The 26407-nt window shown below is 42.9% G+C and overlaps 1 protein-coding gene across 7 annotated transcripts in view; it reads right to left on the bottom strand.

Moving 5' to 3' along the window:
* The window catches only part of CADM3 (cell adhesion molecule 3), a 620371-nt gene that overhangs the window by 275681 nt on the left and 318283 nt on the right, over window positions 1–26407 (bottom strand). The window contains exon 1 of one of the 7 annotated variants that reach the window (XM_040333871.1): window positions 14467–14488. The exons of the other annotated variants lie outside the window; for them this stretch is intronic. Coding sequence (XP_040189805.1) covers window positions 14467–14473 — 7 coding nt within the window. The 5' untranslated portion in view covers window positions 14474–14488. Of the gene's footprint in view, window positions 1–14466; window positions 14489–26407 lie in introns of those variants that run through there. 7 annotated transcript variants of the gene reach the window in all.

Below are 26407 nucleotides of genomic sequence, written 5' to 3'. Positions count from 1 at the left end.
ATACATGTATAGAGCCATGACAGGTCCTCATTATACTTCTATATACATGTATAGAGCCATGACAGGCCCTCTTTATACTTCTATACATGTATAGAGCCATGACAGGTCCTCTTTAGTTATAATGATATCAAATAAAGGATGTGGGGCATTTTGGTGGGCGTGATTTTTTTTTTCTGGGGGGGGGGGGGGCCCATACAACATTTTGCTATGGGGCCCTGTGATTTCTAGTTACGCCCCTGTGTCTATGGGAATGTCTGACCATTCTTCCAGAAGCGTATTTGTGAGGTCAGGCACTGATGTTGGTCGAAAAGGGCTTACTGGCAGTCTCCGCTCTAATCCATCCCAAAGGTGTTCTATCAGGTTGGGGTCAGGACTCTGAGCAGGCCAGTCAGGTTCCACCACTCCAAACTGGCTCATCCGTGTCTTTTTGGACCTTGCTTTGTACACTGGTCCAAATCATTTGGTGGAGGAGGGATTATGGTGTTAAAGGGGGCTTCCAGATTCCAATAAGCCCCCTGACTGCAGACCCCCACAACCACCAAGCCAGGGTTGTGGAGACGAGGTCCTTGTCCCCATTAACACAAGTCACACAAAATCACTCTGAAGTGTACCTAAAGTCATTCCAAACTTCCTGAAGTGCCACTTGTATGGCATACCTTTGGGTGCCGGCAGGTCCTCTCTGCACCGCAAAGTTTAATTCAGTGAGCCCCTAAAACATCCAATACATTTAAGGGGATCAAAACTCCCCCTTCATAGGGGTTTGTGCACCGGTCAATTAATTAAAATTTGATTTGGTCAACAATTGTAAAATATGAATAATATGAGATTCATGTCGCCAGACAAGCAGCCAGTTGTCCAGGACAAGATTGAACCCACTGCCAGCACACAAGCCCTGATAAAGAGGGAGTTCTCAGCTCCTGAAATACATTGACTTTTTAGAGGAAAATACAAATTTTAATGGACTGAATCAAGCTTTATGGTGCCGCCATTTTAATGCTTTATAGACTACTCCAGGGACCCTATGGGACACCTCAACTGAAACTAGGATATTTATTGCTGTATCTCAGCCTACTCTGGGGTCCAACACTTCTCCAAGGCATACCTATCTCTGCACTAAGGGGCCCTGTACCTCAAGTTTAATGCTTAAAGTGGATGCAAACCTGTCAAATATCTCCCCTTTAGCTGTTTGGGGCCCTGCAACACTCTGAATTCTGTGGGCAGGTCTGTTGTCCAGGGCTCGGTGGGTGGAGTCGTGATGTCAGTAGACTCCCCGCCCACCTCTAGACTCCCCTTGTACAGGCATCGATATTTCTTACATTGAACTTCTGCTGGTCTTATGGATTATGCCCCATGATCACTAAGATCCAGTCAAAACCCAGGAAAGTCACCACATGATTTCAGCACGCCCAATCATGCAGAGGTGTGGAGCAGCCAATCCTGGGACAGCTGGAAAAGAAAGAAGGGGAGATGCAAAATACACAGAATGCCTCTCTCAGGCTTGTGCATGAAATAAGAAAATGACCTGTCACTCACAGCAAGGGGGAAGAACGGACACCTATTTCTCTGAAGAAAGATAAGAGGATTGCTCAGAGCTGGATTAACTCTTTGTGGTAAGACTGGGCACAGATGAAATTACATCTTTGTTGTAACAGATATGAGTCTTAATAAAAAAAAAATGAGGTTGACATCCAATTTGAAGGGGTTATAAAGGTTTGTTTTTTATTTTCTAAATAGGTTTCTTTAAGCTAGTGCATTTACCTTTTCCTTCAATTTCCCTTCTAAATGTTTTTTTTCTGAATTTCTCACTTCCTGTTTTTCCTCAGTAAGCTTGCCCCCATCATCCGAGCCGTTCTGGCTGGGGGTTAGTCAGCATGCTCGCCCCCTCCCTTGGGACTACATCCCTGCGGGGAGACGCTGTGAAGGATGTAGTCCCAAGGGAGGGGGCGAACATGCTGACTAACCCCCAGCCAGAACAGCTCAGATGATGAGGGCAAGCTTACCAAGGAGAAACAGGAAGTGAGAAATTCAGACAAAGAAGAAAAAAAAATTTGAAGGGAAATCGAAGGAAAAGGTAAGTGAACAAACCATGCACTAGCTTAACTAGTAGCCGACCGCGCACCGTCATTATACGGCGGCAGGTCGGCTCTCCTGGGCGAGAGCCCGTAGCTATACGTCCTATCGTATAGCCGCCACTAGGGGGCGCGTGCGCGCCGCCGGAGGCGCGCGCGCGCGCTCCCCGCTCGCCCCCGACTCCCGTGCGTGTGCCCGGCGGGCGCGATCGCCGCCGGGCACACGCGATCGCTCCGTACAGAGCGGGGAACGGGAGCTGTGTGTGTAAACACACAGCTCTCGTTCCTGTCAGCAGGGGAAATGCTGATTTTCTGTTCATACAATGTATGAACAGAAAATCAGTGTTTCCCCTAGTGAGGCCACCCCCCCCCCCCCCACAGTAAGAACACACCCAGGCATACTTAACCCCTTCCCCGCCCCCTAGTGTTAACCCCTTCACTGCCAGTGGCATTTTTATAGTAATCTAATGCATTTTTATAGCACTGATCGCTATAAAAATGCCAATGGTCCCAAAAATGTGTCAAAAATGTCCGAAGTGTCCGCCATAATGTCGCAATACCGAAAAAAAAATCGCTGATCGCCGCCATTACTAGTAAAAAAAATATTAATAAAAATGCCATAAAAATACCCCCTATTTTGTAAACGCTATAACTTTTGCGCAAACCAATCAATAAACGCTTATTGCGATTTTTTTTACGAAAAATATGTAGAAGAATACGTATCGGCCTAAACTGAGGAAAAAAAATGTTTTTTTATATATTTTTGGGGGATATTTATTACAGCAAAAAGTAAAAAATATTCATTTTTTTCAAAATTGTCGCTCTATTTTTGTTTATAGCGCAAAAAATAAAAAACGCAGAGGTGATCAAATACCACCAAAAGAAAGCTCTATTTGTGGGAAAAAAAGGACGCCAATTTTGTTTGGGAGCCACGTCGCACGACCGCGCAATTGTCTGTTAAAGCGACGCAGTCCCGAATCGCAAAAAGTACTCTGGTCTTTAGGCAGCAATATGTTCCGGGGGGTAAGTGGTTAAAGGAACCTATTTGGAAAATAAAAAAGGAACCTTTACAACCCATTTAAGCTTCATATGCAATATATGCAATCTGAAGCTTAATATGCGAAATGCAACTAGCTCCCTTGGTTGAGAACCATCACCATGATTAGAACTTTCACTGGTCCAAAGTGTGGCTTAAAGGGGTTTTAAAGGGGAAAAAAAATCATAATAAGCATCCTTTACCTGCAGACATTCCTCTTTTCACTTCCTCATTGTTCGTTTTTGCTCAGAAGTTGCTCTATTTTTTCTCTGTTCTGTTCACTTCCTGCTTGTCTGATTTTACTGACCACCTGGAAGGGAGGCTTTACTGCGGTGGTCAGTGACGTGCTCACCCCCTCCTGGAAACTACATCTGTGCGGCAGGACGCTCTCTACATGTTAGAGACTTCAAGGAGGTGTGAATTACTGGGCGTGCCGCAATTCATACTGGCAAATGTAGTTCCTACATGAACGAGCGTCGCAAACCAGGAAGTGAATGAGAGAACAGAAACTAGAACGCCGGAGGTGATAGAGATGAAGGAATTTAATAGGTATTTACTCGTTTTTTAACAGAATCATTACACTATTCTGTCTGTCTACCTTGCAGACATTAATTTTAGGCAAAAAATGTTTTTATTTTACAACTCCTTTAAGTACAAGGCCATGCTCTAAACTAAACCAAAAAAGCTGGTTGAAATTTGCATACCATAGGTCTTTGGAATTTAAATCTCCTCAGTGCTGAACAGCATAGTTAAAGCGGGGGTTCACCCTAAAAACGATTTTCTAACATTACATCCAGCTCACTCTCTACATTGACAGTATGCTGTTATTTTTTTTTTTTCTGTACATACCTCGTACAGCTATTTTCTTCTCCGGCTTCCGGGTTGGGCGTTCCTATCCAGCAGGTGATTGACGTGATGACAAAAATGACTTCCACCCGTCGCATAAGGAGCGTCACGGGTTGCCGAAAGAAGCCGAACGGCGTATCGGCGCTATACGGCGCACCGACGTTCGGCTTCTTTCGGCAACCCGTGACGCTCCTTATGCGACGGGTGGAGGTCGTTTTTGTCATCACGTCAATCACCTGCTGGATAGGAATGCCAACTCCCGTGGGAGGCCCTACCCGGAAGCCGGGGAAGAAAATAGCTGTACGAGGTGTGTACAGCGAAAAAAGAAAAATTTTACGGCACACTGTCAATGTAGAGAGTGAGCTGGATGTAATGTTAGAAAATCGTTTTTAGGGTGAACCCCCGCTTTAACTATAAAGACAGATAAAGAGATATCTGGAAATTTGGTATGATTCAGGCTTGCTTTAGGTTTACTGTAGTATTAACAGATTCTGATTGGTCACTGTGGGCTTCTGTTTACAAGTTGCTCTGTGCCTCATTGAATAATCATGGAGGAGTTTAAATGCCCCGACCATACTTCCTGTGCTAAACTGTTAGCTATTATTCTGTATATCTGCTGTAATGCAAGCGTAAAATACGATTATCTAGATTCCGCCAACATGATGACACTGTATATATTCGATATTTACAGAGATGCCTGCCCCATCCATTCTTTGCCTGTGGCACTTCCTGAATTATCAGCTTCTAGCACTGGACTGCGTCCCAGGAATGTCTTCTATATGTGAATTTGTCACAGAACGTGACAGTATATTGACAAGTGAAAGCGTATTTGGCTGTGTGTGTGGCAGAAGGGGGCTCAGTTTGCTCCTGCGGAAAAAGTCAGCCATTTTTGGCTCGTACAAAGTGCTTTGACCAAAAAGGTTAACGCTTAAATACATACAAATGGATTTTATTTGCATTAATTTAGTGTTCAAAATCCCTTTTTTAGATGACGGGAAAGAAGGATCCATGGTAGAATGGAGGGGTGGTTCTCTTCTACGACACCCCTTAGTTCCCCCCGCGCCGCCAAACAGTAGCAATATCAGACCTTTGTGTCTGACTGTCACACTATGGCTGGATAACTTATGATCCATGCAGTGCTGCCAGGCAGGTTTGGGAAGCGTGGTAAATGGGACAGAAAACAGATTCCATTCTCTCTCTAGCTTCGGGTTCAGCTCGTTATAATCAATTACACCCGGTTGTGCTGAAGCTCTTCTACGTTTATTTTATGCTCTGCCTGTCTCTTGGGTATTTATGGGGCTGTACTGTTGCCCGTCTGCGCCTACACTTCCCTATTCATCATCCTCGATTCTCTCTCTGCCTGTCATTGTTTTCTGTTTAACGAGCGTCTTCAGTCCTTTATGCAGAAAACATCTATTGTTTTAATTTGCAGCCATTGAGAATTATTTCTTGCCACGTCTTCTCTCCTCCTCTTCCACCTTATGAAATAAAGAGACATTGTAACTCACTCCGGCTCATCACCACCTGCTGTATAGTCAGCATGTGTTTATTAAGCTCCCCCACTGTTACTGGGGGGTCTGCTTCATGATTTTAATCTCTCGCTTGGCATTTATTTCCATGTTTACAATGGTTAATTGGCTACCGAGACTCATCTACAACTTCCTGATCATGTTAAGGTTGCTGGAAAACGAGGACGTTTTGATATACCGTATTTATCGGCGTATACCGCGCACTTTTTTGCCCTGAAAATCAGGGCAAAATTGTGGGTGCGCGATATATGCCGATACCCGCTTCCCGCGCTGTGTTTGAACCACTGCGCCGGCATATACCGAGCGCAGTACACTCGGGTATAGTCGGGCAGGCTCGGCTCCTCTCGCGGTCACGTCCTGTGCGTCCTGTACGTCCTTTACGCGAGAGGAGCCGAGTCTGCCCGACTATACCTGAGTGTACTGCGCTCGGTATATGCCGGCGCAGTGGTTCAAGCACAGCGCGGGAAGCGGGGATCGAGAGGGGAGGACACCACGATGGCCGCAGAAGGACGCCGGACGGGACGAGGCCGCCGATGGACGACGGGCAGGACGCGATCGAAGACGGGCAAGACACCGACGAGGGGCATCCAAACTGTAAGTATTTTTTTTTCAGGAATTTTTCTACAAGTTCGCCGGGGTGCGTTATAGCACGATAAATACGGTATGTACTCGGTGGTGCTTGGTTATTAATTGTGAGCTTTAAGATTTCCCTTAGCAATGAATAGCAATGAATCGGAATGCCCCTTTCATTCTTCCAGAGCAAGCTTGAAAATCAATAGGAGGCATGGCTTCTGTTTGTCAAGTGGAACTTCAAAGTGGAAGTGGAACTAAAGTAGAACTTCACTCTCTCAATCAACATTGACTATTTTTAATCCTTATGCTGCCAAAAAATAGAGAGGAAGGTATATTATATTTACTTGTTTTAACCTCTTGCCGACCAGACGCCATCATTATACTGCGGCAGGTTGGCTTGCTCCCGCAAATCGGTGTAGCTGCACGGGAACTCACTTTTGTGGGCACATGCGTGCTCCCATTGGCCACCGGGGGAGCCAATCAGCGGGTCCGGACGTAAACAAGGCAGATCTCTGTTCTGACAGGGGAGATCACCCACAGGGCCGGGGCAAGGGGTGGGCAGAAGGGACGGCTGACCAGTGTTGCCAACCTACCAGATTGAAATTTATTGGCATGACACCCAAAATGTACTGGCGCAGCCACGTTTTTACTGGCATTTCACAAAAGTTACTAAATTACATTTGTAGGTGCAAATTTCAGTATTTAGGCTACAAACAAGTATGCTAGGCAAATAGCAATGTGATTTAAGGTAGATCTTAAGGTAAAAAAACATATTTTTGTTATTTTCGATATAATAAGGGCAAATTATTTAGTCACATCACCCCCTGCCTTCATCCCCCTCTGCCTCCAACACCCCCTGCCTTCACCCCCCTCTGCAGTGCCACAATCTCCCTCTGCCTCCAATCTCCCTCTGCCTCCATACTCCCCCAGGCCCCCTGCCTCCAATCACCCCCTGCCACTAACACCCCCTGCCTCCAATCTCCCCCTGCCTCCATTGTCCCTTGCCTCTATCCCCCTCTGCGGTGCCACTGCAGCCACTATCACCCCCTGCCTCCAATCTCCATGCGCAGTTCCAAGCCGAACCGATCTCGGCTATTTTTACTGGCAAATTCCCGCAACCACGGACATTTATGAACGGGGGGAAAAAGTGCCAGTTTTTACGAGCTGTCCGTAAAAATACAGACGGTTGGCAACACTGCGGCTGCCCTGGGCACAGCGTGTATTGTAGGGATGGGGGGTGCCGCAAGTTCTTTCTACTATATGGCTGACAGAAGGAGTGACAGTGGCATTACTACTACTGTCAGCCCAGCACTGGTAGCAGCAAGTAGAGGCAGATAGCGAGACGGAAGGAGGTGCAGGTTGTGCTCTCTCTCCCCTGCCTCCTCATAAGCTTGCACATAACGAAGGGCTGGGGGGCGCAATATTGCATTTTTGTCCTGGACACTGAATGATCTTGTTCCAGTGCTGATCACACATATCCTGTCTTTCTGCTAAGCAGGAAGATGGATCTGTGAATTTCCCCAGTCACACAATCCCCCATACAGTTAGAAAACACAAACAGGCAATACATTTAACACCTTGATCGCCACTGATGTTAACCCTCCCCTGCCAGTGTCATTAGTACAACAGTGTATATTTTTAGCACTGATTACTGTAATAATATCATTGGTTCCCAAAAAAGTGTCAAAAATTTTAGGTGTCCAATCTGTCCACCGCAATGTCACAGCCCCGCTAAAAATCACTGATTGCCGCCGTTACTAGTAAAAACAAAATTAATAATAAAAATGCCATACATCTATTGCCTATTTTGTAGACGTGATAACTTTTGCGCAAACAAATCAATATACGCTTTTTGCAGGTTTTTTTTTACCAAAAATATGTAGCAGAATACATATCGGCCTAAACTGATGAATAAATTCGTTTTTTTTATGTTTTGGGGGAAATGTTTTGTAGCAGAAAGTAAAAAAAAAAAAAGATTTATTTTCAAAATTGATGCTCTTTTTTTGTTTATAGCGCAAAAACTAAGAAGTTATTTTTATGTAGCTCTAAATACATATTCATGTTAGTTTTTAAAGCAGAAGAAACCCTCTATACAAATTCTAGAAGGTAGAGCTTTTTCTCTTCCGCTACAAACGTTTAACCCTTTCTCCTAGCAATTTTCTTTTTGTAACATTGCCTGCCATGCATGCGCAGTGGAGTGTAGTCTCCTGGAGCACTGCCAGCATCTGCAAGATGCCGAAAATGAAGTCAAGTTTCTGGGTGACATAAGTCACATACACAGCACAGTATTTACACAAAGGTGGCTGTCCAATGGCAAAAGCTGGAAGACACAGTGTTGGGTATGGCCTTTGGCTTAAATTATGATTCACAGCACTTTAATAAGCTAAATGTCACCCAATCACATCAACTTGAAATGACCTTTCTCATTCCAGCTTACAGGAATATCATTTTACAAATCTAAATTCCTATATAGTTCAAGAACAAGCTACATTAGGGGTCCTGGAGGCATCCATACACCTTGGGGGTACGGTAACCAAATGGTGGTGTTATGGAACTGGACTTCTGAATATATTTCGAAAAATCGAAACAAGATTCTCTGCATTTTTTACTTTGAAGTGGAGAAATCAATTTGATGTATCAGATGTAGGGATGATCTTCGAGTTCGAGTCAAACACATGTTCGACTCGAACATCGGCTGTTCGACCGTTTGCCGAATTTTGCACATTATGGGCCGTTCGCGCCAAATTCGAGTCGCGCGTCATGGCCCATAATTTACTACGGCATCGCAGTGCATTGCTGGCTGATAATTGGCCAAGCATGCACTATGACCTGCATGCTTTGGCCAATCACAGGGCTGAAAAAACAGAGAGCCATAATTGGCCAAAGCCAGGGTGGCTTTGGCCAATTATGTCTCAGGGGGTTTAGTACACGCCCCACACTATATAAGGCCGCCTGCGGTCTTGTGTAGTGTGTTTTGCGGCGGTGGTTAAAGACAGAGAGAGACAGTGTCATTTATTTTGAGTTAGAAAGAGCAAGCAGGCGAGTCAGTTACAGTGTGTAGAGGATATATATGCATCCCAGGTGTTGTATATATATGTATACACTGTATTCAGTTTAGCTAGAACCGTTCCTGTATTCTCTTCCTAATATACTGACAGGCAGGCAGGTGATTGTGCTAGCTGCAGTATTTTCACTTACTGTAGTGTACTGTGTCCTTTGCACAGTGTGCACCTAAAGCTACATTAATACATTTGCTGGTGTTCTCATAAAAATACAGGCAGGGACCTCCAGTATTCAGTTTTATTGTTTTTTGCACAGTGTGCACCTAAAGCCTACCTGACTACAATTGCTGGTGTTCTCTGCAGTATTTTGATACAGTCCATGTCTTGTTTGCACCGCCTGTATACTGCTGTTCAGACTATATAGGGCCTGGGGGCCCCACACCTTTCCTTTTTTTAATTTGGGTGCAGGGTTCCCCTTAATATCCATACAAGACCCAAAGGGGCTGATAATGGCCTGGGGAGGGGGGGGGGGGGACCCATGCCATGTTTCTCAATGATGTTCATCCATATTGCTGGGACCAGACATTACATTATGCCACACACAGTTTTAAATGACTTTTTTTCCTATATAAATGTCATTTTGTGCAGGAACAGTTCTAAACACGGAAAACATGTGCCACTTCACAGGCATACTATAGACACCCAACAGGTATGATATTTAAAGGAATATTTTCCTTTTTTCACTTTAAGCTTTATTAAAATCACTGCTCCCAAAAAAAAAGTCAGTTTTTAAAACTTTTTTTTTTGCATTGATAAATGTCCCCTGGGGCAGGACCCAGGTCCCCAAATCCTTTTTAGGACAATAACTTGCATCCCGAAACACAGAAAAAAAGTGTCGAAAACATGCATGCAGAAATGCATCGAATCTACCTCAATTCCCTGTTTTGATCGCACAAACACAAGAGCAGTACAGTTTGTAATGTCAGAATACACCCAGATACCTGACTGGCAGTGGCTCAGCCTCTTAGAACATCACTGAGAGGCTGAACCAGCCACTTTAGCTTCCTTCCACAGCCTGGTGCTCCAGTGAGCACTGGAGGGTCGAAACAAAGTTCCGGAGACTGACAGTCACCCTTGCTCAGTGAAGACCGGGAACTGAGTGATCATCGGTCATGTGATCGGTCTTAGAGCCGGTAAAAAATGCTGCAGCCACATAAAGTATCTCACAAAGGTTAGTACACCCCTCTCATTTATGTAAATATTTTTTTCTATCTGTTCATGTGACAACACTGAAGAAATTACACTTTGCTACAATGTAAAGTAGTGAGTGTACAGCTTGTATAACAGTGTAAATTTGCTGTCCCCTCAAAATAACTCAACACAGCCATTATTGTCTAAACCGCTGGCAACAAAAGTGATTACACCCCTAAGTAAAAATGTCCAAATTGGGTCCAAAGTGTCAATATTTTGTGGAGCCACCATTATCTTCCAGCACTGCCTTAAAGTGATTGTAAACCCTTACAACTCACTTTGTGATACAGGTAAGCCTATATTAAGGCTTACCTGTAGTTACCCTGGATATCTCCTAAAACTGCACGGTTTCAGAGATATCCCCGTGTCTACATGTGCCGAAGAGATCGGCACACCCGCACTAAAGCAATGGCACGTCATGCCGTTACTTCAGCTAGATATGCCATTACCGGCGGCTCCCGTGTGCATGCGTGGGAGTGACTTCATCGCGGCTCTGACCAATCGCAGTGCCGGAGCCGCGATACCTGGAAAAAAGCCTTGGGCGAGATGTCGGCCGCCGGAAGGGGGGGGGGTGAAAACAACTGCGGGGGCTTCGATCTGAGGTAAGTAATACATAATAAGCTAGTATGCATATCATGAGCTAGTATGCTATGCATACAAGCTCATTATGCCTTTGTCTTGCAAGGTTCTTTTTTTTTCTATAACCCTCTCTATAACCCTCTTGGACATGGAGTTCACCAGAGCTTCACAGGTTGCCACTGAAGTACTCTTCCACTCCTCCATGACAACATCACGGAGCTGGTGGATATTAGAGACCTTACGCTCTTCCACCCCACAATTCTGCTTTAAAGTAAAGGTCCACACAAAAATGGAACCTCCGCTGTCCAGATTCCTCCCTCCCTCTGGTGTTACATTTGGCACCTTTCAGGTAGGTGCATATACCCATTTGCACCCACTCCCGCATTATCTGAGGAATTTTACGCCATATCGGCCCCCCCCTGTCTTCTGGGAGACACACGGGACCCAGAAGACAGCAGGGACCAAGTGCATTGTGCAGCGCGGGTCGCAGATGCGTAGTAGGAAAGCAGGAAGTGAAGGCTTCACTTCCTGATTCCCTTATTGAAAATGGAAGCGGCATCACCCAAGAGCCGTCATCGCGGGCGTGCTGGACAGGTAAGTGTCCTTATTTTAAAAGTCAGCAGCCGCAGCATTTGTTTAGGCGATCCTCCGCTTTGTACATATGTTAAAATCCTCAACATTTTCAGCTGTTCTGTTCCTAGGTATCCCATATATGAGTGAGTGACAAACTTATATAGCGCAACACATGCAAACTGAATCGCCTCTGGGAGCTTTATATAATATATAATATTGTAAATATATATATATATATATATATATATATATATATATATATATATATATATATATATATATATATATATACAGGGAGTGCAGAATTATTAGGCAAGTTGTATTTTTGAGGATTAATTTTATTATTGAACAACAACCATGTTCTCAATGAACCCAAAAAACTCATTAATATCAAAGCTGAATATTTTTGGAAGTAGTTTTTAGTTTGGTTTTAGTTTTAGCTATTTTAGGGGGATATCTGTGTGTGCAGGTGACCATTACTGTACATAATTATTAGGCAACTTAACAAAAAAAAATATATACCCATTTCAATTATTTATTTTTACCAGTGAAACCAATATAACATCTCAACATTCACAAATATACATTTCTGACATTCAAAAACAAAACAAAAACAAATCAGTGACCAATATAGCCACCTTTCTTTGCAAGGACACTCAAAAGCCTGACATCCATGGATTCTGTCAGTGTTTTGATCTGTTCACCATCAACATTGCGTGCAGCAGCAACCACAGCCTCCCAGACACTGTTCATAGAGGTGTACTGTTTTCCCTCCTTGTAAATCTCACATTTGATGATGGACCACAGGTTCTCAATGGGGTTCAGATCAGATGAACAAGGAGGCCATGTCATTAGTTTTTCTTCTTTTATACCCTTTCTTGCCAGCCACGCTGTGGAGTACTTGGACGCGTGTGATGGAGCATTGTCCTGCATGAAAATCATGTTTTTCTTGAAGGATGCAGACTTCTTCCTGTACCACTGCTTGAAGAAGGTGTCTTCCAGAAACTGGCAGTAGGACTGGGAGTTGAGCTTGACTCCATCCTCAACCCGAAAAGGCCCCACAAGCTCATCTTTGATGATACCAGCCCAAACCAGTACTCCACCTTGCTGGTGTCTGAGTCGGACTGGAGCTCTCTGCCCTTTACCAATCCAGCCACGGGCCCATCCATCTGGCCCATCAAGACTCACTCTCATTTCATCAGTCCCTAAAACCTTAGAAAAATCAGTCTTGAGATATTTCTTGGCACAGTCTTGACGTTTCAGCTTGTGTGTCTTGTTCAGTGGTGGTCGTCTTTCAGCCTTTCTTACCTTGGCCATGTCTCTGAGTATTGCACACCTTGTGCTTTTGGGCACTCCAGTGATGTTGCAGCTCTGAAATATGTGCTGCATCCCTCTGCAAGATATCTCACTATTTTTGACTTTTCTGAGCCTGTCAAGTCCTTCTTTTGACCCATTTTGCCAAAGGAAAGGAAGTTGACTAATAATTATGCACACCTGATATAGGGTGTTGATGTCATTAGACCACACACCTTCTCATTACAGAGATGCACATCACCTAATATGCTTAATTGGTAGTAGGCTTTCGAGCCTATACAGCTTGGAGTGAGACAACATGCATAAAGAGGATGATGTGGTCAAAATACTCATTTGCCTAATAATTCTGCACTCCCTGTATATATATATATATATATATATATAGCTAGATTCACGTACCTGTGCCTAACGTTAGGCAGGCGTAGCGTATCGCATATACGTTACGCCGCCGTAAGTTAGAGAGGCAAGTGCTGTATTCACAAAGCACTTGCATCCTAAGTTACAGCAACGTAGCTTAAATGTGCCGGCCTAAGCGCGCCTAATTCAAATAGTGAAGAGGTGGGCGTGTTTTATGCTAATGAATCATGACCCGACGTGATTGACGTTTTTTACGAACGGCGCATGCGCCGTTTGTGGACATATCCCAGTGCGCATGCTCCAAATTACGCTGCAAAGACTTATTGGTTTCGACGTGAACGTAAATTACGCCCAGCCCCATTCACGGACGACTTACTCAAATGACGTAAACATTTTTAAAATTTGACGCAGGTCCGACGTCCATACTTAACATTGGCTGGGCCAGATTTTTGGTGGAATAACTTTAGGCCTGAAAACGCCTTACGTAAACGGTGTATCTTTACTGCGACGGGCAAGCGTACGTTCGTGAATAGGCGTATCTCGCTGATTTACGCATTCTAGGCGTAAATCAGCGTTCACGCCCCTAGCCGCCGGCCTAAATAGAAAGCCAAGATACGATGGCGCAGGCCGTCGTATCTTAGCTAGATTTAAGTGTATCTCAATTTGAGAATACACTTAAATATACGACGGCTTAGATTCAGAGTTACGACGGCGTATCTACTGATACACCGGCTTAACTCTTTCTGAATCTGGCTAATAATGTACTAGTATAGGATTGATGATGATGGTGATTTTCACAACCTGGCAAAAGGGGGCATCTTGGGCAATCCTACAGGGTCTGTAATCTTAAAAAAAAATCTCCAGCCATAAATTTTAGGATACGTTAAAGTGCAAAAAAAAAAAAAAAAAAAAGTCATATCAGTTGAAGTTGCTGTCTAGAAGTTCTGAAAGTTCCGTGACCTCTTGTTGTTTCTATGGTCAGAGAACTTCCTCTGTGACAAGAATGATATGTATGATCCAGACTGGAGAGGTACATTTTCCCACGGCAATCTCTCCATCCAATCTCACACTGTCTGTACATGTCACGCTTTTACTTTAGATTAATATACATCCTCTCCCGGTCTCCATCTCCTTCCCCTCCTGTGACGGTGGCCTCGCCATATTCCGTACCGTTCCCCTCATACACATCACAAGTCCTCTGTTGAGCTCGGAGACCCAGCTGAGATGAAAGCTCTCCGCAGTCTCCGCATAGTGATACTCGGTGCCGCCACGATCATTAATTTACTGCCAAAAGCCTCTTTTAGGCGTCTGATGAATAGTTTTCATCATTTACAAACCTGACATGCCTGGTACGCCTTGATGTGCAAAATTCAGAACAAAAGCCGTTGTCGCAGAGTCCTATTGTAGATACTTTTCATGCAGGATCAAAGCCGGGAGCACGCCGAGGTCCAAGCTATCTTTGTAGGCCTTTCTGGCATCCCACGAGTTAAAAAGAAGCCGGTCGGCCATCGAGGGAACGGGTTAATGAGCTGTAGAAAGTGCCAGGTCTTTGCTTTGGCGTAGCCGAGGTTAACGCACAAAATCCTTTACTGCAGAGGAAAATCACATGACGTTCGCAGTCCCTAAGAAACTACTAAAGGGAGATGATGTACAGCCTGTAATAACTTCTGACATGTCATGGAAAAACTGACTTAATGTTTTAAGGGCCTAATTTCAGCCGCTGTCAAAGAAGATTAAATTACACTATCAGTAAACATGCAACTGGATCTGTTTATAGGTCAATTGTACCTGGGAGCAGAGCACCTGACAGGCGATTGTGAAGAAAGATGACACGGTTTGGTTGTGGTCGGTGACAAGAAAATGGTACTGCGAGTTTTGGGGGGGGGGGGGCAAAAAAAAGTTAAAAATTTAAATGTACCTGGAAAAAAATAGGAAACATCTGCCACTGTAGCAATGGATGATGTTATAAAAAAAAAAAAAAGAATTCGAAATAAATAAATAAATAAATAAATAAATCTTTGTTTACTGGGGTGGATAGTTATTAAAGTGAATCTCAAGCCAAAAATGATTGTGCAGCAAAATTATGGATTGTGCCGAAGCAGAAACTCTAAATGTTGTTCTTAGAGATAAAAAAAAAAAGAAAACAGAAAACAATTTTTCTTTCTTCTTTAGATAATGTATTTTTGGATGTGTTTACTGTTCTTTGTATTTTTATTTATTTTTTTATTCTTTCTTTAGAGGATGTTTTTACTGTTCTTTGTATTTTTCTTTCTTTCTTGTGTTTACTGTTCTTGGCATTTGTGTTTTTTTTCCTTTTTCTCGTACTTTATTTTTGTATAGTTTATTATATATCTGCTTTGTATTATTTATTATTATTTATTTTGTAAAACATTTTTTTTTTATAAAAGAACAAGGCTAATTTTGCCACAAAAACAGGTCCAGGTTAGTTGAATGCACTTTTTTTTTTTTATCACCCTCAGGATCCAATAAAGCTCTTCGCACACTTAAAGTGGAGGTCCGCCTAAAAAAAAAAAATGCAGCTGCTGACTTTTAATAAATGGACACTTACCTGTCCAGGGTGCCAGCGATGTCGGCACCCAAAGCCGGTTAGCCATCCTCGGTGAGGGAATCAGGAAGTGAAGCGTTGCGGTTTCACTTCCCAATTCCCTACTGTGCGTGTGTGAGTCGCGCTGCGTGTCCTCACTGGTCCCTGCGGTCTTCAGGGACCTGTGTGTTTCCCAGAAGACAGCGGGGGGTGGGGGGACGGGACGGGAAGTGGCGTAACCCCCGCGGTGGTCTACGCCCGGAAGTGGGTGCAAATACCTGTATTTAAAAAGCAGAGGTTCTGCTTTAAAAACGACCTTAACTGCTTCCGGACCGCCCACCGTGCATTTACTGCGGCAAGGTGGCCCGGCTGTGCGAAACATACCTGCACATTGTTTCCACCTTGGGGTCTGTGACGTGCGCCACTGTGATTGGACACAGTGGGAGCCAATCAGCGGGCCGCCGGGATCTGCCAATCGTTTGCTGGAGAGACAGAGCAGCGATCTGCCTATGCAAAACCATCGTTCTGTCAGGTCTGATTCACACCTATGCTTTTTTAGTGCTTTTTGCATTTTGCAGATTTGCATTACAGTCCATTCAACATGGTTTCCTATGCAACACGTTCTGTAGTGCAAATCTGCAAAGTGTAAAAATTCACAATCAGGCCTTAGAGAGGAAGAAAGATATCTTGTGTTCCTGCTAATCAGGAAATTAAACCATCCCCCATCAAGGGCGGATCCAGAGTCTAATCTCGGGAGGGGCACTGCCAGAAAATAAGGTGTTGCTTACAGAACTCAATTAGGTGTCCGGTGTGTCCGCTGCAATGTTGCAGTACCGCTAAAAAATCAATGATCACCGCCGATACTAGTAAAAAATATTTAAAATGCCATAAATCTATCCCATAGTTTGTAGACGATTGTCAGGGACTGTAGACATGGTACAAGAGATGGTCAGAGACTGCAGACGTGGTACAAGAGATGGTCAGAGACTGCAGACATGATACAGGAGATGGTCAGAGACTTCAGACATGATACAGGAGATGGTCAGAGACTGCAGACGTGGTACAAGGAATGGTCAGAGACTGCAGACATGGTACAAGGGATGGTCAGCTCCACTTTTGTATATAAATGCAGTCCCACTTTTGTATATAAATTCAGTCCCACTTTTGTATATAAATTCAGTCCCACTTTTGTATATAAATTCAGTCCCACGTTTGTATATAAATACAGCCCCACTTTTGTATATGAATGCAGTCCCACTTTTGTATATGAATGCAGCCCCGCTGTATATATAAATGCGGCCCCACTTTTGTATATGAATGCAGCCCCACTTGTGTATATGAATTCAGCCCCACTTGTGTATATGAATGCAGTCCCACTTTTGTATATTAATGCAGCCCCACTTTGTATATGAATGCACCCCCACTTTGTATATGAATGCACCCCCATTTTGTATATTAATGCAGCCCCACGTTTGTATATACATTCAGTCCCACTTTTGTATATTAATGCAGTCCCACTTTTGTATATGAATGCAGCCCTGCTGTATATATAAATGTGGCCCCACTTTTGTATATGAATGCAGCCCCACTTTTGTATATTAATGCAGTCCCACTTTTGTATATTAATGCAGCCCCACTTTGTATATGAATGCAGCCCACTTTGTATATTAATGCAGCCCCACTTTGTATATTAATGCAGCCCCACTTTTGTATATTAATGCAGCCCCACTTTGTCTATGAATGCAGTCTCACTTTTGTCTATGACTGCAGTCCCACTTTTGTCTATGAATGCAGTCCCACTTTTGTATATGAATGCAGTCCCATTTTTGTCTATTAATGCAGCCCCACTTTTGTATATTAATGCAGCCCCGCTTTGTATATGAATGCAGCTCCACTTTGTATATTAATGCAGCTCCACTTTGTATATGAATGCAGCCCCACTTTGTATATTAATGCAGCCCCACTTTTGTATATGAATGAAGCCCCACTGTGCATGGCACTCACAATGGCATTGCCTTGATCACACACAGCAGGTATCTCCTCTCCCGACGTGTGTCATGGAATAAAAACAGGAGCTGTAGGTCTGTGTTCGGCAGGGCAGTGGGCTCTAGCAAGGTCCCCCCCTAGACAAGCTTGTGTGATAGACAAAACACTGATTCAATCAGTGTTCCATCTCCATCTACTATCACACAAGCAGGTCTAGCACAGGTAGCACAGCCGAACACAGACCCAGCTCTCACACACAGTGAGAGATGCCCGGTGTCATACACGCAGGAGAGAGGGGGAGCGCTGCAGTCAGCTCAAAGCAGCCTCAGGACAGGCAGCCTACCTAGTCTGCATTAAGATAAAAAAAAAAACGTTCTGCCTTTACAACCCATTTAAAAATAATAACAATTTTTACTGTTTAAAAAAATTTTAAAAAAAGAAAAAAAAAATTGGAAGATCCTGTGCTGTCTTTTGCTTTCATGCTCAGAAAATGTCAGCATTTTTTCTGCTGTCTATACAGAATGTTAGATGGGTGTGTCAGTGAAAATAAATAAAGCAATAAATAAAACACGGACTGATAAAAAAATCAAAATAATAATAATAATTTCTTGCATAAGTCAGCTTTAATAAGATGCGCTTAAAAATAGGTAAGCCATACTCGGAAGATCACATGATAAAAGACAAAGCAACATCTGGTAATGATGTGGAAAATACAACATAGTATATACAATCACAGCAAGAGCTTCCTGCAGATGTATAGTAATAAAAATACCTAAACGTCCCAGCACAGTAAAGCTCACATGCTCTAGACAGACCTATAATTATTTTACTTGTTTCTGCCCACTTGTTTAGAGGGATGAAAACTGCAAGAAAATGTGTGTAAGCAGCTGCCATGCTTTTACCATCACACTTATTTAACTACTTGACCTCTGGAAGGTTTTTCCCCCTTCCTGACCAGGCCATAATGGTATTGGGTCAAACTTATTTAGATGTTTTGAAAGTTTTTACATATCAATTGGTATTTTATTTATTTTTTATTCAATGTACATAATCTTTTTCTCTGTGCAGCGCTTCCAGGGCAGATCAGAGCGATTCACTGTGCCGGTGCTGACCAATCAGAAACGTTTTGGTCTGTCCCAGGAGTACTAAACCGAGGAGAGGAAGAAGAGCATGGATTTCAAATCCCTGGGCCCAGATTCTCGTAGAATGGAGTAAAACTACGGCGGCGTAACGTATCTCATTTACGTTACGCCACCGCAAGTTTTACGGGCAAGTGCTTGATTCACAAAGCACTTGCCTGTAAAGTTGCGGCGGCGTAGCGTCGATCCCCCGGCGCAAGCCCGCCTAAATCAAATGATCCGGGTAGGGGGTGTGGATCATTTAAATTTGGCGCGATCCCGCGCCGAACGTACTGCGCATGCGCCGTCCCTAAAATTTCCCGACGTGCATTGCGCGAAATGACGTTGCAAGGACGTCATTGGCTTTGACGTGAACGTAAATCGCCTCATTCAAGGACGACTTACGTAAACAACGTAAATTTCTACGCGGGAACGACGGCCATACTTAACATTGGTTGCCCCTCATATAGATGGGGCAATTTTACGCGTCGCAAATCTAACGTAAACGTCGTATCTTCACTGCGTCGACCGCGCGTACGTTCGGGAATTTGCGTATTTTGCTAATTTTCATACTCGATCGGGAAAACAACAGAGGCGACACCTAGCGGCGGAAAAAAAAATTGCATTTAAGATCCGACAGCGTAAGAGCCTTACGCCTGTCGGATCTAATGGTTATCTATGCGTAACTGATTCTAAGAATCAGTCGCATAAATACGACGGCCCAGATTGCGTTGCGCCGTCATAAGCCCTTTCTGGGCCCTGGACTGCTGCACTAACAGAGGGGACCGGGGGAGGGGGCGGGGGGGTTTGGATTTGGAGAGTGGGGATACAGTATTAGTTCACCTTTACATTTCTTCTATAAAAGGTAAATAATTCTTAGCGCTATTGTGTTGTATAAATGACTGCCATTTAAAAGCAGTTAAAGAGATAAATGGAATCGAGTGAAAAGGAGTGTAAAGCTCCACCTGCTGGTTTAAAAATATTTAGAAGACAACATATGAATGTGAAAAAAAGATTAAACTTTAAAAGGCAAAACAACTTTTTTTTAGTGTTGGACAGAGTGAAGATGGATTAGAATACCTGTCAGGTTTTTATTGCTACCTCTGCCCTCTCTATTTGTCCTGTATACCATCATTGAATGTGAAATATAAAAAAAATCCCAAATTTTGGGTTATCCCCCGAACAGCAATAGAGGAGAAATCCTCCAATGGGGATACTAGTTATGGTGACCTGGGGGGCCCCCAAGGAATCCCCTTAGTTTGCAGGGATTTCCTCCCACTTCCGGTTTTGGCTATGGGACAGAAAGTGATTACTTCAATGGATCGAATGGCAAAAAAAAAACCCTGACAGGGGTTATAACCTTGCCTTAGTCCATCTAAAATAAAACAAATAAAAAGTTCTACTTTAGGAAAACAAAATATTAACATGCAAGATTTTATAGTTGTCTGAGAGAGAGCAAGGAAATATATATATATATCTATATCTAGATAGATATATCCGTCCATCGTTTAAAACTTGTGGCCTCCTCCTGGTCCCTTCCGTGATAGGCGTTTCTCAGCAGACACAGTTCCACCTATCACGGACGTCCTTTTTATCCTCGGACAAGAGGATGTCCGTGATTGGCGGAACACTGAACACAGTGTCTGCTGGGAAACTGAGTCCGAGGATGAGAGAACGTCCGTGATAGGTGGAAACTGTGTCTGCCGAGAAACGCCCATCGCGGAAGGGACCAGGAGTAGACCGCGATTTGCACAGTGAGGCTACAAATGGGCATTGTTGAGCCTCTTTTTAGCTTACAGTAGCTGCTGCATTTCTCACCCTAGGCTTGTATTCAAGTAAATAAGTTTTCCCATTTTTTTGTGGTAAAGTTAGGTACCTCGGCTTATACTCGGGTCAGCTTATGCTTGAGTATATACAGTATATATATATATATATATATAGATCTATATATATATATATATATATATATATATATATATATATATATATATATATATATATATATATATATATATATATATATATATAGATATATATATCTATATACGGAGAGATATATGTAAATATAGATATATCTAGATATATTTAGGATGGAAAAACAAATACCGTAGTTAAAATACCTGTCCAGTTTTTTGTTTGTTTTTTCCCCTCTAGCATTAGGGAGATTTTACCTTAAAGTAGGACTATATGAAAACTTTTTTTGGATAGAGTAAGTGAGGGTTATAGCTCTGTTGGGTTTATTTTTTGCCATTGTGCCTTATTGGGATCCAAATCATTTGGTGGAGGGGGATTATGGTGTGGGGTTGTTTTTCGGGTTTGGGCTTGGCCTCTCAGACATTTTGGACAATTTCATGCTCCCAACTTTGTGGGAACAGTTTGGGGATGGCCCCTTGCTTTTCCAGTGCACAAAGTTAGGTCCATAAAAACATGGATGAGCGAGTTTGGGGTGGAGGAACTTGATTGGCCTGCACAGAGTCTGGACCTCATAGAATACCTTCGGTATGAATCACAGCGGATACTGTGAACCAGGCCTTCCTGTCCATATTAGTGCATGACTACACAAATGCATTTTTGGAAGAATGGTTAAACTTTCCATAGACACACTCCTAAACCTTGTGGACAGCCTTCCCAGAAGAGTTGAAGCTGTTATAGCTGCAAAGGCTAGATCAATTCAATATTGAACCCTACAGACTAAGACTGGGATGCCATTAAACTTAATGTGCGTGTAAAGCTAGGCGTCCCAATACTTTTGGTAATATAGTGTACGTAACATATGTTTTCCAGTTTTTCCATTTTATCCCATACTGGGCAGAAATTGCAACATGTGTTGGCCTCCGAAGAATAATTGATATCCATTAGTGGCTGAGAGCGTAGCCAACCAGTGACAGTGACCGTAATGTGGGTAGTCATTAGTGGACTAGCCCCATGGTATGTCTCTGCACGCCTAGCTGACTGATCTGTCCATTCTGGCCAAGTATACTGATGCAAACTGGGAATCCATCCAGAACATTTCATGATCATGCTTGACAAACAGAATTCTAAAGAAGCCTGGATGAAACACAAAACTCAGTCATATGTCAAATGAACAGCTATCTACCTGTGTGAAAAGAAAATATTCCACAGTGTTTTCAGGCCTGTTGCTTTCGATAATATCCAGTTTCGATGCATCCTGGACACCAACTAGCTGATGCCTGCGCATGATGTCTTCTAAAAAATATCAAGTGTACCTAATCTGATCTAATTATGTACATGAACCAGTGATTATCATCTAACCCATTAGGCATGTCTAGAAAATAACCACTTTTTAGGACTCGTTCACACGTGACCAACATTTTTACCAACCCTCTACCAGCAAGGTAAAACAGTCAACGGACATTGACTTTAAAAGCTTGCCGACCTCACCATGTAGATATACGTTGGCAGAATGGTATGGCTGTGCAAAGAAATGTATATATATGCTGCTTTGAATTCCGCGTGCGCGCCCCTGCTTCTAGCTCCATGACCGTGCCCGCGGGATCCACAGACTTGATGTCCACCGGTGTCCTGTGATCATGTCACGGAGCTGCAGAACGGGGAGAGGCCAGTGTAGACAAGGCATCTCCCTGTTCTGCCTAGTGACACGATACTGATCTTCTGCTCCATGTATTCGGGAGCAGTGATCAGTGACGTGTCACTCGTAGCCCAGCCCCCACACAGTTAGAATCACTCCCTAGGACACACCTAACCCCTACACTGCCAGTGTCATTTACACAGTAATAGGTTCATTTTTATAGCACTGATCGCTGTATAAATGACAATGATCCCAGAAAAGTGTCCGATGTGTCCGCCATAATGTCGCAGTCACGATAAAAATCGCTGATCGCCGCCATTACTAGTAAAAAACACATATTAATAAAAATGCCATAAACCTATCCCCGCTATTGTAGACGCTATAACTTTTGCGCAAACCAATCAATAAACGATTATTGCAATTTTTTTACCAAAGATATGTAGAAGAATACGTATCGGCCTAAACTGAGGAAAAAACTTTAGATATTTTTGGGGATATTTATTATAGCAAAAAGTAAAAAAATATTTAGTTTTTTTTTTCAAAATTGTCGCTCTATTTTTGTTTATAGCACAACAAATAAAAACCACAGAGGTGATCAAATACCACCAAAAGAAAGCTCCATTTTCTGGGGGGGGGGGAAATACGTCAATTTTGTTTGGGAGCCACATCGCACAGTCGCGCAGTTGTCAGTTAAAGCGGCGCAGTGTCGAATTGAAAAAAAGTGGCCCCGTCATTTGGCAGCCAAATCCTCTGGGGCTGAAGTGGTGACGCCAATTTTATAGGTGACGCCGTTTTTTCAAGTCAATAGGACTGCATAACACCAGAGCTTGGTGCAGTCAGGCAGGGGATTGGGGAAATTGGGTATAAAAAAAAAAACAGCATTCAGAAAGCGGCATATCGCTTTCTCAATGTCTGCCAAACCGTCTCTAAACTCATCCATCAAAGGATCGCTTTTTTGATTTTCTTAGAGAATTAGTATATATTCATCTTCAAATGTCTAAATAGGTGGTTAAAACACACATGTGTAAAATGCAAATGCCAAAAGCAACTCTTAAGCCTCGTACACCCGACAGGGAAAACTGCGAAGCGAGCTTTTGGCCGGGAATTGCGGCTGTGTGTATGCTCCTTGCAGTTTTTCCGACGGGAAAACGGACAAAAACCGCCAGACGAAAAAAATTAAAAAAGAACCAGCTCTCTTTATTTCCGGCTGACTTTTTCCTGGTGGTTTTTGGCAGTTTTCCTATTGTAAAAAAACTGCGATGGAGCATACACACGGACGGGATTCCCGACCAAAGCTCTCATCAGAGTTTTCCCGACGGGAAAACCGGCTGTGTGTAGGGTGAAAAGTTACAGAGCAGGTGAATGTTGGTTGACTAGTAATAATAATTAATAAATATAATTATAACTAGTCATACAACATTAGAATTCTACTATAGCTAGCTTGTAGGCGGAACATTCAATGTACGATTGCGGCGTCAAACAGTTTAGCTGCTCCGTCGAATCTTCTTTGAACATTCGACAGACACAATAAGCGTTCAATGACTGATTCTACCAATTAATTTGGATTTTCAGACTAATGCAATTTTTAACGAAAAACAAAGTAAAATTAAAAAATTTCGGGAGTAACTAAATTAATACATTTTTCGGACGAAAACTAAATTCCGAAACGAAATATTTCAGTGTGCACATGTCTATTGCTCACCTGGAGCATCTCTGTGTCTGTTTCTACTCCCTATCTAGGTTCCAAAACCACCAACCCTTAGTTTTCTATCATGAGATCTGTTAAAGCAACTCTTTTCGACAGTGACTCGCCACCACTGCAGTCTTTAGGACCTGTGGGGACCTTGCCGATAGCCTGCCAATTGTTCATGTCAACATGGACACCCAAAGAAGGACCTTCCCACTGTGCAGTCAAGAAAACAGAAGATCTGTGACCAAGTACATCATGTGACCATGGATTTAGGTGAGTATTTGAGTCATTTAGATTAGATTAAGTTTTAAATTGCTGCAGCAATTGAGGGTTATACATCCCTACAATTATGCATCACAATTTCCCCCTGCAGCAAAGAGAAGGGGGGGGGGGCTTGGCTTTCAAAAGGGTTAACCCTGTGCTCAGAGTCCTCCGGATTTTTGAGCTCTATGGTTGGCAGCAGAGCTCCATAACACAACATCACGAACCTGTTCAATCACAACAGATGAAATGTGAATGCTGATGAATGGTGTGATCAAACTGAAGGTAATGTGACAAACTAGCTCTGGCTCTCTTCTATCCATTATGTCTTTCATTCTTTGTGGCTCAGTCACAGCAAAGGAAATCGCAGGGTGACAGAATTTCTGAAGCAGCATCCATCTTTAAAACAAATCTAACAGAAGTATGTTCGGAGAATTCCATGTGATGGAGATTGCTCGGAGAATGCCTAAACAACATGTAGAATGCTCAATCAACTGTCAATCAAAGCAGATATTTTTTAACACGCAACCATTTAAAGGACTATACAAACAGGAAGTATTCAGCACTGGAAAAATAAACATAAATATAAAAGAAAAAATTGCTAGCCAGCACTCAGGATAAATTCAAATAAACTTCCCAAAGGCAACATATACAGTGAAACAGTGCAGCGCAAAAATTAAATTAAGTTAAATGATGAGAAGAAAAGTCCATATGTGAAAGTGAAAAAGAGGAATCCATATAACTTTTCCATTAAGTGGTGCAGGTTCAGAATAAGTGACCAGATAGAGATCCTCCACCAAGAAGTAAAGATGGCCTCTCACCTCATAAATCAACCTTCAAAAGGTCACACAGCATAATAATCAATCTCAGGTTCTAATCATATTGATCAGAAGGTCGCTTGACAACTCCAGATAACAATGGATGGCCCAATGATAACAGCAATGATGGACATAGGGAATAAAGGAAGAGAAATCTAATGCTCTCAGTAGCAAAAAAGCATTTATTTAAAAGATAAAAAGTCAGTACACTAACATGAATCAGCACTCTCAGCCGAGTGTGAGCTCACAGTCAGAAGACACTAACAAGTGTGTACAGCGGCGATCGCGGGTGACGTCACACGCAGCTCCTCCCCTTCCGTGTTACGTCCCGTGGGTGGGACTTCCTCAGCGTAGGGCAAAGAGATACCAGCAAATGGAAACGTTATATGGATTCCTCTTTTTCACCTTCACATATGGACTTTTCTTCTCATCATTTAACTTAATTTAATTTTTGCGCTGCACTGTTTCACTGTATACATTTAAAGGACTAGCCATCCCAAGAAAAAAAAAATGTTGTTTTTAGTTTAAGGTTTTTAGGTGGGAGTCCTCTACCCAATTTATTATATTTCTCATTGGAGAAAAATTCTTTAATCTAGAGTAGTAATGAGCTTGAGCGTGTTTGAACTATGATAGGTAGGTACAGTGAGGGGAAAAAGTATTTGATCCCCTGCTGATTTTGTAAGTTTTCCCACAGAAAAATAAATGATCAGTCTATCATATTAATGGTGGGTTTATTTTTACAGTGAGAGACAGAATAACAACAAAAATATCCAGAAAAACGCATTTCAACAGTTGGTGCTATTTTTTTGCAAATGGAAGAATCACAAAAAAAAAGTAAATCTCCCTCGGTCTGGGGCTCTATGCAGGATCTCGCCTTGTGGAGTTTCAATGATCATGAGAACGGTGAAGAATCAGCCCAGAACTACACAGGAGAATCTTGTAATAATCTCAAAGCAGCTGGGACCATAGTCACCAAGAAAACAATTGGTAACAAACTACGTTGTGAAGAACTGAAATCCTGCAGCGCCCCCAAGGTCCCCCTGCTCAAGAAAGTACATGTATAGGCCCATCTGAAGTTTGTTAATGAACATCTGAATGATTCAGAGGAGAACTGGGTGAAAGTGTTGTGGTCAGATGAGACCAAATTCAAGCTCTTTGGCATCAACTCAACTTGTCGTGTTTGGAGGAGGAGGAATGCTGCCCATGACCCCAGGGACACCATACCCACTGTCAAATATTGAGGTGGAAATATCATGCTTTGGGGTGTTTTTCTGCTAAGGGGACAGGACAACTTCACTGCATCAAATGGA

This window comes from Rana temporaria, chromosome 13, assembly GCF_905171775.1.
Source record: "Rana temporaria chromosome 13, aRanTem1.1, whole genome shotgun sequence".
In the NCBI taxonomy this organism is placed as follows: Eukaryota; Metazoa; Chordata; class Amphibia; order Anura; family Ranidae; genus Rana; species Rana temporaria.
Note: the sequence above shows the minus strand (reverse complement) of the source record. Positions and strands in the feature narration are given on the sequence as shown.